Source organism: Manis javanica, chromosome 12, assembly GCF_040802235.1.
Source record: "Manis javanica isolate MJ-LG chromosome 12, MJ_LKY, whole genome shotgun sequence".
NCBI classification, from domain to species: domain Eukaryota; kingdom Metazoa; phylum Chordata; class Mammalia; order Pholidota; family Manidae; genus Manis; species Manis javanica.
Genome location: NC_133167.1, coordinates 51362620 through 51377212, shown reverse-complemented (window position 1 = coordinate 51377212; position 14593 = coordinate 51362620). Strand labels below are relative to the sequence as shown.

Sequence of the window (14593 nt, the reverse complement as noted above, 5' to 3'; positions counted from 1 at the left end):
TAACTAATTAATGTCAGTAACTACAAAAGTGTTAGCCAAACAGTGTTCTTAAAAAGTATGTGCTTTGAATCACCCATTTGTAAACAGGGACTAATTGTGATACCTCACATACTAGTTACAAAACACAATCTTCTATGAAACAAAGAAAGACCTCTCTTAACCTGTACTCAAAAATTACTTAAAAAAACATTCTTTAGAAAGCAGTTTACCAGACTTTATTAATTCTGACTGGTACTGGTATTTTCACTCTACATTAAAATATTTTTAAGAGAAAGTAGTATCAACAGGTTAAATACAACTCTTCCATGAATATACACTATTTGAGGGAACCAAAAAGAGACACAACACTTCCAAAACAGAATTTCTTAAAGGTAGGGAGACCATATGTAATAGGAAAGTTCTAGACTGACTGAGTTTGTACATTAAGAAAAAGGGATAGCACAGATAATAACATTAGACTAATTTTCTAAAATTATTCACCAAGTTATTATAAGGAACCACCAAAAAATATGAAACACATTAAGAAGATTCTGAGCATAAGTGTATAAGAAAAAACTCTCCAAGTAGTCATATAAATATTTGGAATATATACATATCTATTGCCTTCCTGTCTATTGCAACTTGAAAGAAAGTGTATAAGAAATTATGATCTTGTGTTTTCCACAATCAAATGGCAATGTAGCAGAATCACTTTTTCTAGTTTCAGAGATAAGAATATTGTCTATAAAAGCCCTTAATCAATGTGTGTAATCTACATGTCAAAATATAGAAAAACAAGAGCAATTTCAAGAATTATACTAACCATTACTTTCCTTACAGATGGCTAAAATAAGTAACACAAAATTTAAATGACTTACATTGTTGTTGCGGGTTTCTACAGCAGGGAACTTTCTGACTATGAACTTCACAGCAGATTCCAGGTTTTTGTCAATAAGGTAGGATGGTTTTGCCTTAGGGTCTCCACATGCCTATAAAACAATAGTAATAAAAAAGAGTGAAATGCACCCTTCTTCTAAAACTAAGAAGTAATAGCAAATCTGTAAACAGAAATTAGAAAGGTATTTATTGTTTTTGGTGAGCAGGTGATAAAATGAATAGGCAAAGTGCAGGGATTGTCACAGCTGAAATATGCAATGGGAGACAGTACAGAGATGTTCTTCTACTGAAAAAAAAATGCATGGAAAGTTTCAAAGCAGTTAACGCAGAACAGCAGTGAAGAAAAAAGCTCAAACCTAAAAGAAAAAAAAAAAGAAAAAAAAATTCTTGGTTTGAGGTAGGATTGTATTCATCTGAAGCTAATAAAATATTTCAAAATTAAATATTCAGTAGGGTACTGGAAATGTTTGTGTTATAATATAAAAGTTTATGTTTAAATGTCTTTTCCAAAATGTTTTCCTCATTCACTTTAAACATTTTATAATACAAGAGGCTAGTTCAAAAGAACTGGAAGCTGCTAAAATTGTCTTTATAATACTAAAGTGTGTTTCTGTTCTGAATATTTTGAGTTACAACAACAGTGTTTTCCATCATACCAGCAGCACTTCAAACAATGAATCTACATCTGTTCTATATCTCATAAGCACAGAACAAATGGAAATGTTTACATTTTGACATCAGCAGTACAGCACTCTCTGTAGCAAACTGTAAAGCATTATACAAATGTAAGATAATACTACTAGGAAGAACTTTTTATCTGAACTATTAGCAGTACAGAATACAATCTTCAATTCTGTTCACTGTTTCATTATGTGACATTCAACTCATTTGTGAGATGTTATTTCTTAGGGAATTACTAAAATTTTAACATTCCTATTTAACTTTTTATTCAATTTTAGAAAGGATGATGTGTCCTTTGAAAAGTTTTTCTCTATTATGTATGAGGAAATAAAGTATTGCAATTTGATGTTTTATCATTGCTTACTATGGCTATGTTGTGAATTGCAGAAAGAGAAGTTATGAAACATGAAACTGATCTGAAAGCGGGCAAGCGGGCAGAGGGAAGGTGAAAAGCTTTGCAAACCTTCCAAACTTGTCCTTGCTGGGAAGCATTGTAATAAAAAGAGAGAAAATTACGTGTAAACAATGACTGTCAAACTATGACATACGTTTCAGTAGAAAACTTATGCACTGCAGACTATGAGTAATAAAACAAGATTAGAACTCTATGGTGCCACAATTTTAAAGGTATTCTAAGTAGCGAGTTTTAGTATACAATAGATTTATAGAGTTTATAGTATTCATATATATTTGAATACTACTGTGTAAGTGTACAACCATGTTCGTTCTTGGGGCTCCTTCTAAATCAATTCAAAATAATACTAGAAGGAAAAAATAAAGACTACATGCAACTATAAAAATAGGAGCAAAACCATCAGTGAAATTTTACATACCTTAAAAATAAACGGTAGCCAAGAATAAAGGTAAATCGTTATTGGAAGACTTTTGCACTTCAACACCAATTGAAACTACTTTTCAAGTCTCACCTAATTTCCAAGCCAAAGTATGAAAATCAATGTAAACATTCCTATTGCTATCCAAATGGAAAAAGGAATGCAGTAAGAATCCACTTAATTCTCAAATACACTTAGATAAAACAAAATTAACTTTAAGAAATTTAGAACTACATAATCCGTAAACAGACTGACACAAGTCCACTATGTAAATTCCATTTCAACTTTATAAATATTAAAAATATCTGACTTTTCCTCCGAGTAAGCCATTATTTAAGGTATTATTTCTCATAAGTTAGTCTTCCAATTAATTCACTTCCCCAAAAATATACTACAAAAATAACCAAGAACCACATAACTAACAATTCGTCCAAACACAAATAGCTACAGATAGCATTTCCTTACATCAATGATATAACAAAAATCAAGTTTCATAAACATGTCTGAGGTAGAAGCATAAAGTAATTCCAAATTATGTTCAATTTTTTAATATGTATTACTTTCATATTCTAATTATTAAAAAATTTAGCTAACAGAACATTCTAATATAAATGACTATCGAATAATTTAAATATCAATTACCATACCCATTTTTCATGATCACAAATTTTACTGTGTAAGAATTTAATTAAGTAACTAAAGATATATAGATATATGAGCAGCTCTTCGTTCTTACACTGAAAACAAAGAGAACGGAATTTCATTGCAATGAAAAAATAAATGGTTGTATAATCTTTCTTTGGAAGTGTTTACTTTTTCCACACTGCTCAGTGAGCCATATCTAAACATGTTACAGTAAGAATGGGTATGCCATAAAAATTAACAATATTGACTCTGGAATAAGACTGACTGGGTTTCAATCTTTACTACTTAACTAGCCATGAGACCTTGAATGTATTATATAAGATCTCTTAGTCTCGGTTTCTTCATGTGTAAATGTGGAAATTAGTACTTACCTCATAGGGTCATTATGAGGATTAGAAAAGAGATAGATAAACCACATACAGTATTTAGTAAAATGACTGGCACTTAAGTGCTCTAAAAATGTTAGCTGTTATTAATAATAGCTATAATAATTATAATTAATGAAGTAAAAGCCTCATATGGATTGTAATCACAGATAACCTTTATCACAGTATAGAACCAGCAATTATGACAATTCCCTCTCCCAATCACATATTTCCTTCATTTACCCCAAGTCTAAATATAACAAATTTGTTGTATTTTTATGAAGAGGTTAGCCTGGTAGTTAAGAACATGAGTTCTCAGGTAGGCTGTCCAAGTTCAAATCCTGACTCTATCACTTCCTAGCATGTAACTATAAGCAAGTGATTTTACTTCTCTGTGCCTCAGTTTCTTCATCTGTTAAGTAGGTGATAACAATAATTACCACCTACCGTAAAAAGTTTTTAGGCCCATTACATGACTGTCTGTGTGTGCATGCAGAATTCACAAGGCTATTTAGCATACCATGAACACTCAAAAATGCCAACAAAAAAATACAAGGTTTATAAACACTATACAAAAATACCAGACCCCATTTTTTTCCTGAAATCAACCTCCTTGATTTATTAATACCAAAAGAGATACTTGTGTGGGATATATTCAGGCAAAAAGGAAAAGGCACAAGAAAAAAAACTATGACTTGACTAAAAGTAACATCTAGGTAAATTCATCCTGGCAAAAAGCCATACTTAATTCAGTTAAAAAGGGGTATACCAAAAAAATTCCAACTAACCAGATGCCTCAATTTATAAAGATCAATCTTCTTCCCCATCCTAACTCAAAAAATTTCCTTTCAAAGACACTGAGGACAAGGAAATCTTTAACAACTTGTATTTTAAGAACACAGCCTGCAGTTGATACACCTGAAACCCTATCTCATCCTACTACAGTTACAATAATACAAAAAATTAATCTTTCACTCTTAAAAGTATCGTCCTTTGAAATACATTTAAGAAAATGAAATATACTACCAAGTTATCAATATATTTAGACTAATACATTTAAAAAAAGGCTTACCATGAAATCATGTTTAACAAATTACCAAGTCAACTAGATAAAAACTTTTGAATATTTCTATTCCCTGCCCCAAAAAATGGAAAAGCAAAAAGTTAAGTACAAGGCAAAACTGTGTATAAATCCCTGACATCTTAACAGTTCTACCAAAATGTTTTCCCCCAATTGGTTAAAAGGGATAATTCACCAGACAAAAAAAGAAATTATACCTGAATAACAGAATTAAAAAACAAAAACAAAAACACCCCCACCAAAATCTTGTTTTACTTAATCTTGACTCATCATGCTTTCATAATGCATGAAACACTATAATTAAAATTCCAGAAGCTCCAGAACAAATTTAAATATTTTTATACTTAAATTTCCAGTTCTCAGAATTGGAACTTTATTTCCATGAATATTCTAATTATCTTTAAATAATCCGAATTTGGTTCAATTTAATGTGGCAGATAAAATTACACTAGTGTTAAAGGAAAAACTTAAATATAATAATTCAGAACTCTATTTCTTAGTCGAGTAGATCACAAACCATTTGGCTTTAGGCAAGTTGCTTAACCTCTGAGCATCAATTCTCTGATCCATAAATTAAGGATACTATCACTACCTACTTCATAGGGTAGACTATTGAAATTTTTATAAGACAAAATGCACATAAAGTACTTATTCCAGTGCCTGACACGTAAGTATTTATAAGTAAATTCTAAATGATTATCTTTCTTTTTTTTTAATAAAACTTTTCAAATCACATGGATATCTATAGTGAGTTCCCAATTATCAAAATAAATTTTCCATTTAACCAATTCTAGATTAGTATTGTCATTTCAATATCTTCAAGTTCATTTTTTCATAAAACACAAATATAGCATTATTCAAAAATAAAGAACAAAGATATTTCAGAAAAAATAGTATTTTATTTAAGCCACAAAATGTCTTTGACTAGAAACCAAGACCAGATTTTGTATGATTTTTTAAGTACAACTTTAAAACAATTCTTTCTGTCAAAGTGCCACCAAAACCGCTTCCCAATTTCTTTCCTCAGGCTGTCACAACATAGATTTACATACCACAGCTTACTTTTACATGGTTAATGTTACTATTTTTTTACGAACTTACCATACTGTAAAAATCAAACATAGATGGAAATAGTCATCTATCTATTCCTAAGAGATTAATAAAGCAAGAACCAAGAAAAAAAGAAAACTATTACAGACACAAGAGTGAGAAGCAAAAAGAACGTTTACTGGGTATCTGCTGTGTGTAAAACACCTATGCTCTTATCTAAAGTATCACTCAAAAGAAGGGAAAGGAGATTGAGAGAAATTAAGTAACTTGCTCAAGGTTGTACAACTTTAAGTATCCAAAGCACTAAAAATAAATGGTCATGTAAAAGCATATGCTCCCCCCCCCCCAAAAAAATGTAGAGGAACATGGTTCACTCTTTTAATACCTCAGCTGCTTCACTGGAGTTACTACTTATCAAAGGAAAAATCTGATTAGTTCAATCAATTTTATTTTGTAAATATTTTTTAAGTCTAGTCTATCTAACTCAGCAATAAAACACATTCCTTTGCCAAAATACTGAGATTGAAATGATTTTTTAAATAACATAACTGAAAAAAGAGAACACTACAAATAGGGAAAATGATATGGAAGTTTATAGAGGCCAGCAAGGACATCAGACATTAGTACAGTATTTTATGACCTTATATATATTTTGTATCTTTATATATTCTACTGTACAAAAGTTATGGGATCTTAAATAATGACTGGTTACTCCTTGGCATTGCCTGATTGAAGCTTCTATTCAGACTTCAAAACTAACCACAAAAGTCACCATCTCTTCTTCCTATCCCCTGCACACTGGATCTTTACCTCCTTTCTTAAGACTCCCACAACCACACTTAAACCACACTGCATTTTAGTTAAGTATCTACATATTTCTCTCATCCACTAAAATTTGAATTTCTTGGCACTGGAGGCTATCATAGTTTCTGTTGTCCCCCAGTCCAGGAAGACATTCAATAAATGAAGACTGAATGAATGAACAAAAAGGAAACCCACAATATTACAGACTGAAAGAATAGCTTATATGACTTAGAAAACAATTTTAAAGAAGCAGTTTTAATGCTGTCAGCTAACTAAAGTAATGAACTATTCAATTACAAAGTATTTTCCACTATAGGCTTTTTTACTTAAAAGATTCCTTTGAAATTGGCATTATGTACAACCCTACTTACAAACTAATGATTCAAGAGCTTATGAAGTTTCTTAACTGATGTAAAACATCTCAGTACAGTATTATTTGAAGAAATGACTAACTAGGAGATTGTCTCATCACTGTCAGATTATGTAAACAATTTACCAAAGTGTAACTGCAGTACTGCAGTTCCTAACAGAATTACCAAAAAAAGATTTTATTGCATTTACTAATAAAGACAATATTAAAACAGTCACAACAACAACAAAAAAAAACACATCTTGGGAACAGAAAGAGTACTACTAATTTTGTAAAAGTCCAAGAGAGACAAAAACACACTTACTGATCTTACTTTTCAACTGCATTTCATGTTACAGGGCTTTTCTATATAAAAATGTTACCATTTGACTTTAGAAACAAAAAAATGTATTTGAAATTTCAATTATAAAACATATCTGCAAGTGAGGAAATGATTGTATATGTCCTTAAAATTAAGGAAGATAAATGCTATTTCGCTGTTTCTTTTACGCCTCCCTTGCTGCTTTATATATACTCTTCCCTGAGTTTAAGCAAATTTTGTTTATTTTCTTTAGTATTACTTGTATGGTTAGTATTTCCAGTTTGTATGTTTTAATATGGGACTAAATTTCATTCAGGCACTACGGTTTAGATAATCACAAAGGGGAAGTGCATGTAACATGAAAAGTAAATACAAAATATATTTCGCCAAAATTTCTTGAACTGAATTTTAAAATTCCTAATTCTAAACAATTTCTCATTTTAATAAATTATTAAGCTAAACAGAAGTATCCATTAATAATCACTCTGGTACACTATGTGATTTCAATGGTCTATTCATACAAATCCACACAAACTTCACACAACAGTAGACAAGACGATTATCTCTATAATATAATTGCATTATTTCTTTAAGGTTATCGTGGGTTCAAAATCTACATCGACAAAAATTTCACTAATAACTATAAATCTAGTGGCAAAAACAGTTTTATTAAGAGCCCAGACTTAGGGGTCAAGAAAAAAAAATGCCTCTCCAAATTCTATTGCCTTATTTATAAAACAGGTACCTATCTACATCACCGATCTAAGGACAATTAAAAGAAAAAATACACACAGCACAGTGAAATCTCAAATAAATGTCAGCCAGCATTACTTTCATTACATATTATGTTTATTACACTATAAAGATATCAACTATTTAGTCCTAGTAACATGTACACCTATTGAACCTGACCCAAAATTATTGTTGGAATTTTACTTAATGTTAACATAGCTAGTAAATTATCAACAACATGAATTTAAGATTTTCAATCATCCTAACCAGTAAGAACAAGAACTTTCAACACAGACACATTTTTTTCATCTGGACTCCTCATTTTTAACATACTGGATATAGCTATGTCCATTTATATAGCTAAATCCATTCCTTTCAATTTTCTTAAACTGTAAGTATACAAGCAATAGATTAAGGGCCCTAATTCCATTTATGTATAAACTGCACCATGTTGCTGCAAATTTATTTTTACAAAGAATCTAATTTAGTCATATAATAGAATATGTACGCACATATGTTGGTATTTGTACAAAAACAATTTAAGTATACAAAGCTTATTTTTAAACATGGGAGATGGGCAGGCAGATTTTTTAAATCACACATCGATGTTTAAGTTTTTGACAATAAACATGTATTCTTTTTGTAATCATAAAAAATTAATATTTAAGCTGTTTAACAACTCCACAAGAGAAACACAAGACGGATAAATGTATCCGTACCACTTAAAAAAAATGTTTTTCTTAAGTATTTTTCAGGGATATTTATCTCCTCAGCCTAACATCTAGTATGAGAAAAACTATTATGAAATGCTCAATTTACAAGCAGCTTCCTTGAAAAATAAAGTTACAGACATAGTAAGATTTGTTTAAATAAATAATATATATATTATTTAAATTCAGATTTATGGAAAGATAATGTTTTCTTCTAAACATATTTAAGGGCTGTCACTAGTGAAATCCCACTGGGAGAAAAAAACTACCTCATACTACTAATACCTATTAGTCTAGAAGCTGCCACGGACAATCTTTGAACATGCTTCTGATTGACCAACAGAGAAAATAACATCCTAAATGAAGAGAAATTTTAGCACTTACAGAGAAGACTGAAGTTTGTTCCTCTCCTTTACCTTGCACAGCACCCTCCGCATATATCTTCCTGCCCCACACCACCCATTAGAGAAGCAGATACAGCTAAGAACTTTCTATTTTACAATACAATTCTACTAATTTTTTTCTTCATGAAATAAAAGTAGCATTGGCAAAGGACTGTGAAAAAAAAATTCCTCTAATTAAAAAACAAAAAGGAAGTGAAGTATGATGAAATCTGCAAAAATACTCCATTAAAAAAAGTTTGTAATATTTGGGTGGGTCATATCTCCTTTCTGTCCTGTAGAATTGAGGCAATAATTTAATAACTGGAAAAATATGCAATTATTAACTGAGACCTTTTGGTACAGAATTATCAAGTTCCTGCTGGTGACAGTATAGGAAAAGAAAGGAGACAGAAAAAACAAGTAGTAAACAACAAAAATAAATATTTTAAATTTAGCAAAAATGTTTTCTTTGGGCTTTGGGAATGTGTTTGCTTAACAGGAGTAAAATTTCATAAAAACAGATGTTGCCCAAAAAAGTTGTTGTGATTCCTAAATAAATACTATCTTACATTCATAGAAGTTTTAAACTATTTTCATAATGTTACTTTTACCTTAAACATTTCTGTGAAGTAGGCAGAGGAGGTATTACTATCCCTGTATTATGGAAAACTAAAGTGAGCTCAGTTAGTTTTTTAAATGGGCCATAACTTCCACTTGTAAAGATAACATAATCAGAGCTAGAATAGACTTTAGCCTTCCTATACAGTTAATTTTCCCCAATTTTACAGAGGAGGAAAAAATGAAGCTCAGGAAAGTCAAGACACCTATCCACTGTTACAGAACTCTCAATGAAGGGCTGAAATTGGAACGCAGGTCTCTTAACTTCTACCCCTGTATGCTCTACTTCCACTACCAAATGGTCTGCCATGCCACAGCAACAGATATGAAAGTAGCCTGAAAAATGTTAAAAATTACTCTATACATGAGTATCATTATTAGGTCTGGTAAAGGGAAGACATTTTCAATAAAAAATAAAAATGTTAAGGAATTAAAAAAACAAACAAAATGTAAGACTACCTACCTACTACTACCTTCAGCTCTTTCCCCTAAAATCCTCCTTTGTGTGTTCTTACACCCCTGATTAGACTACAAGGGCCTTAAAATTTCCATGAGCTGTACATATTACGTTCTAAAAAATTTTTCAACTTATGAAATTTTCTTTAAAAAGCAAAACATTTTTCAGCAACCATGTTACATTTCCCAAGTATTAAAGCATGTTATTCTTGATTATAGTAACTTATTTTACTTAGGTCACTGATGTATTTTTCATTTCATCATGTACGTTCACTAAAATATTTCCATTGCAGACTTCCAATAAAAACAGAGTAATAAGATCTGACTGATAATCTAATGCATACCTGTATTAATAAAAATGTGGTAATTGGGCAGACATGTATGATGCAGTCAGTGGAAGTGTTTCCTTGAGGACTATAAGAAACTGAGATTGAAAAGATCATGTGGTTTATACTGTCATCAAAATGCAGACAGTATGAACCTTATACACACATGGTGAACAGATCTTACTCACTTTGTGGCAAGTTATTTGAACAAATGTTTCAATCCCTAACCAGTCAGCTTCCTTATATGCCAGTCTTATAAGACAACAGTCTTATACTGATAGGCTGAAAGAATCAAAATCTGATGCATTTGTATGCAAAATTAGAAGGAGAGCAAACCAAAAGCTATTATTATTAAAACTGGAGCAAGATTATATACACACTCATATATATGTTAAATATGCATATATATATGTATTATGTATATATTATAAACATAATATACATATTACATTCATCCATTTGAACAAGGCTTAACTGAAGGCCTCATGGACCAGATGTACTAATTTAAAAATGAGTAACTTGTCCCTGCCCAGAGCAACTCACAAATCGAGCAAGGTAGACAAAATATTTCTCAACAAACTATAAATTTGCGTTCAGTGCTGGAATATAACATCTCCATAACTCAAAATATTTGATGTTTGGAAATAATGATCATTCAATTCATTTGAAATTTTACTAGTTCAGTAATACAAGAGCCTTAAGTTTCTCAAAACAGGAAATGAAAAAAATATGCTTTCGAAAAGGCAGTGAAGTAGAATTGTAAGTCCAAATACTTAACATTTAATCTTACGTAATTTACTAAGGTAAAATATGTAAAGTTTGATTGTATTTCTACCATAAAGACGTTTAATAAATGCTTACAAAAAAATACTTTGCCCAAATACCCAAATCACTTTTGATGTTACTCTCACTTCCTCTTCTGGAAACCAGCATAACCATTTCCTTTAACCACAATACCACAGGTCTAGTAACTTTTAGTAATGTTTGACTTGCTCATCTTTTGGACAAAGTTCACAGAGGAACCAACTTCCAAGTCTGTTAAGGAGCATAATCTCACAAGAAAAGTTCATGTCAAAACAATCTGTCAGTAATACTGTCTAAAATTTAATTACTTCTAACCTACATAAATTTACAACCAAGGCTCTTTCCTAAATGCAAAGGGCTTCTCTATGACAGTAAACTCCAGCCACGTCAAATGCAACAAACTGAACGGGCATGTGGCAGTTACTCTCCAGACTGCACCGAGTTTAAGAGTCAAATCCTTGCATCTACTTGAGCAACTGCAACATAGCTATCCTTGTATAAAATTTATCACTATTAAGGTAGGAGAGCCTTCTCCTTTAGAAATTAGTGTTTCTATCAAACTGTTGAAATAAATCACTTTTACACTTGAACCTTATGATACGAATTTCAAAAAAGTATTTCTTCAGCAGCCCCCTGTGAACAAGCATTATAATTCTACTGTTATGACTAAACCAAAAGGAAATATTGGTGATTATGTCAACACAACAAAAATAGATATGACTTTAAACTGGAAATTCTAAAGATCTAGATTGTACCAAAAAAAAATCTCTCAAAAATTTTTTCTTTATTAAATTCTTTGAAACTTACTAATCTTGTCTTAAAAAGAAAAGTTGTTTTCTCCGAAGATAAATTAATGTATTTGTTCTATCTTTACATCTGTTTTTAACTCCAACTCAGCCTTCCACTCAATCTGCTGACTGAATGGGCCTACTGGCTATAGTTACTCAAATTATAAGAATATGTTTTCAGTCATCAGTAGTAGCCACGTATGTACAGTTTTTATTTTGCACCGACACCGAACTTTATGAAACAGCGTCTTGCTATCAGACAAGACTGAGAAAACTAAGATGAGGAGGAGTGAAGAGTGAAGGGAGAGAAGGTTGTTATTCCTGTTCTAGTGACTCACAGCCCAGAAGTATCTCACAAGAAAATTCGTTCCACCCTCACTTGCCCTACTCCCCACCTTCAAAATGAAGTAATTCCAAATCGTCAACACGCTCTCCACCGGCTTTTATTTAGCAATCTAAAATAAAGTGGCAAAGTGCGGGGGTGGGGGTTCACCCTGATTAGCCATTCCCTTCCCACTTTCCCACACTTAACAATAAAAAACTTGAGGAGAAACTGCTCCCGCTTCCGCCAGATTCCTCCCATTCAACCGCCGTTGCGGATCGCCCAAGTTTTCCTAGCTCCCCGCAGACCTCGCCCACCCCCCACCCCCAGCCCCCTTTCCTGCGGACCCCGTCCCAGGGCCAGGATCCGGGGAGCAGCGGCGGCGGCGCCCCTCGCCCAGCGTGGAGCCGGGCCGGACCGCGCCGCGGGAAATGGCTTCTCTCTGCCTGCGGCCCGCCCGCGAGCCGCCGGGGAAGGCGCCCGGGGCTCCGCATTAGGCCGCGGCGCATCCCGGCGACCCCGGGCAGGCCCCGACGCGGCGACGCCGTGAGGTCGGCCCTGGGCACCGCCTGCTGACCCATCCCCGGTTCCCCCCAGGCCTCCAACCTTCTTCAGCCCGCCGCCCCCGCCGCGGCCTCGCCGGCCCGTGCGCACCTTCTTGATGTTGTAGAGGCGGGTGAGCATGCCGACGCCCCGGTCATTGAGGATGGTGAGCTTCTCCGCCAGCTTCTGCTGACTGGGCTGCAGCACCGAGCGCGACATGGTGGTGGTGGTGGTGGTGGTGGTGGTGGTGCCGCCGCCGCCGCCTGGCGCCCAGTCACGGGCCCGCGGCTTCCGCAGCAGCCTCTCGCGGGCCTCCTACCCTCCTGCCCGCGACCTCCGCCTCAGGGGAGCGGGCCCATGGTCCTGGCGCCCCAGTCCGCGCGGGTGACAGACGAGCCGCGGAGGACACCTTGGGGTTCCTTCCCCAGCGGCAGCCCGCGCGCGGCCCAGCAGCCTCCTGCCTTCCTCCCGCCGCCCTTCCGTCCCCACCCCCGGCGCTCTCCGCCCCAGCCCCCACCGAGCCGCCTTCCCGAGCTCCTCCAGTAGGTGTGGCGGCGGCAGCGGCGTCTCCGGCGGCTGAGAACGAGGCCGCTTCCCGCAGCCCGGGAGGAGCGCTCGGTCACCTGATCGGCCGCGCCGGCGCCCCCGCAAGGCCGGACAGGGAACTGCGCCGGGGGACCGTAGCCCGCCGCGCCTGGCCTCGCCGCCGCCGCCGCCGCCGCCAACGCTGAGGATGCGGCTCAGGCCCCAGACTCGCCCCGTCCTGCCCGCCCAGTGCGCGCGATCCCGGCCTGGGAGTCAAGTAGTTTTACTTCAGTTAAGAGATTTCTGCTCTTGGCCCCCATACTTAAAGATCATTAAAATTATTATAAGCCTTCAGACAGATGTAGAAAGTAGATGATAGCTTCATATTTATAATAATCTTAGAAAATTAACTAGTAAAGTTAACTAGTATAGACCAGTATGCCTAAAAAAGTGTGAATTATACTGTATGCAAATTATATCTCAGTCAATCTGACTTTTAAAAAGTTATATATCTATGTTTGAAAAATTATTTATTAAGATAGGTACAACAATGGGACCCACTCTAAGGACAGTAAGCATTTAAAAATCTAAACTGGAAAATAATTGGAGATGGGGTGAGGTTGGCTCTAGAGAAAAATTTATAATAGAATTACATTTTGTGGCCCCCAGATATATTTTACAATGATTCAATTATGAAATTCCATTCATAAAATTTCCAAAATAAATCTATGACATGCAGCTTTTTATATATATATTAGAAAACTTTCAGTCACTTATAGTAACAATCCTCTGTGGATTTAAAGAATATTTTTCAATTCTATATAATACATTAAACAACCAAATACTTAAAATGTGCAAAGTACTGTTGTTCTAGGAGATATGATACTGTAAAAGGTGCAGATTTTGATCTCCTCATATTGACATCCTGGGGAGAACAGATATATACCTAAGGAAATCTAATATAAGACAGCCTGAGATACAGGGCTAAAAAGAGGACCTAGAAAGAGCAGTCTCAACCTAAAGTTTCTAAGGGTCCTTTTGGAATAACTTACATTTGAGCTTTGAATGAGCAGTAAGTCTTGGACTTACAAACTTGTAGAAAGGTTCAACTTTAGTAAATGCAAAACAGTGTGAAAGTGCGGAAAAATATTAGGAATGTTAATTACATACATGAAAGAAACAAAGGGGAATAAAGCCAGGAAGAGAAGTGGAACAGAAAATACATAGGCTCATGAATGCTAAGGCAAGAAAAAAACTCTATGGAGAAGAAAAAAATACAGAAAAAAATGGGAGAACTAAAGGTGACTTTAGGATATAACGATAATTTGGAACAGCTGTTGACTATGACAAGGCTTATCCTTCAATATTTATTGCCTCTTT

General features: G+C 34.7%; 1 protein-coding gene across 2 annotated transcripts in view; it reads right to left on the bottom strand.

The window, feature by feature from the left end:
- NCKAP1 (NCK associated protein 1) overlaps positions 1 to 13166 on the bottom strand; it is a 113216-nt gene extending 100050 nt beyond the window's left edge. Inside the window, exons 1-3 of one of the 2 annotated variants that reach the window (XM_073218584.1) lie at positions 12800 to 13166; positions 2021 to 2038; positions 858 to 968 (exon numbers count right to left, since the gene is read on the bottom strand). In XM_073218584.1, coding sequence (XP_073074685.1) covers positions 858 to 968; positions 2021 to 2038; positions 12800 to 12907 — 237 coding nt within the window. In that variant the 5' untranslated portion in view covers positions 12908 to 13166. The remainder of the gene's footprint in view (positions 1 to 857; positions 969 to 2020; positions 2039 to 12799) is intronic. The other variant, XM_073218585.1, reaches the window with a different exon arrangement.
- Between the last annotated feature and the right edge of the window lie 1427 nt (positions 13167 to 14593).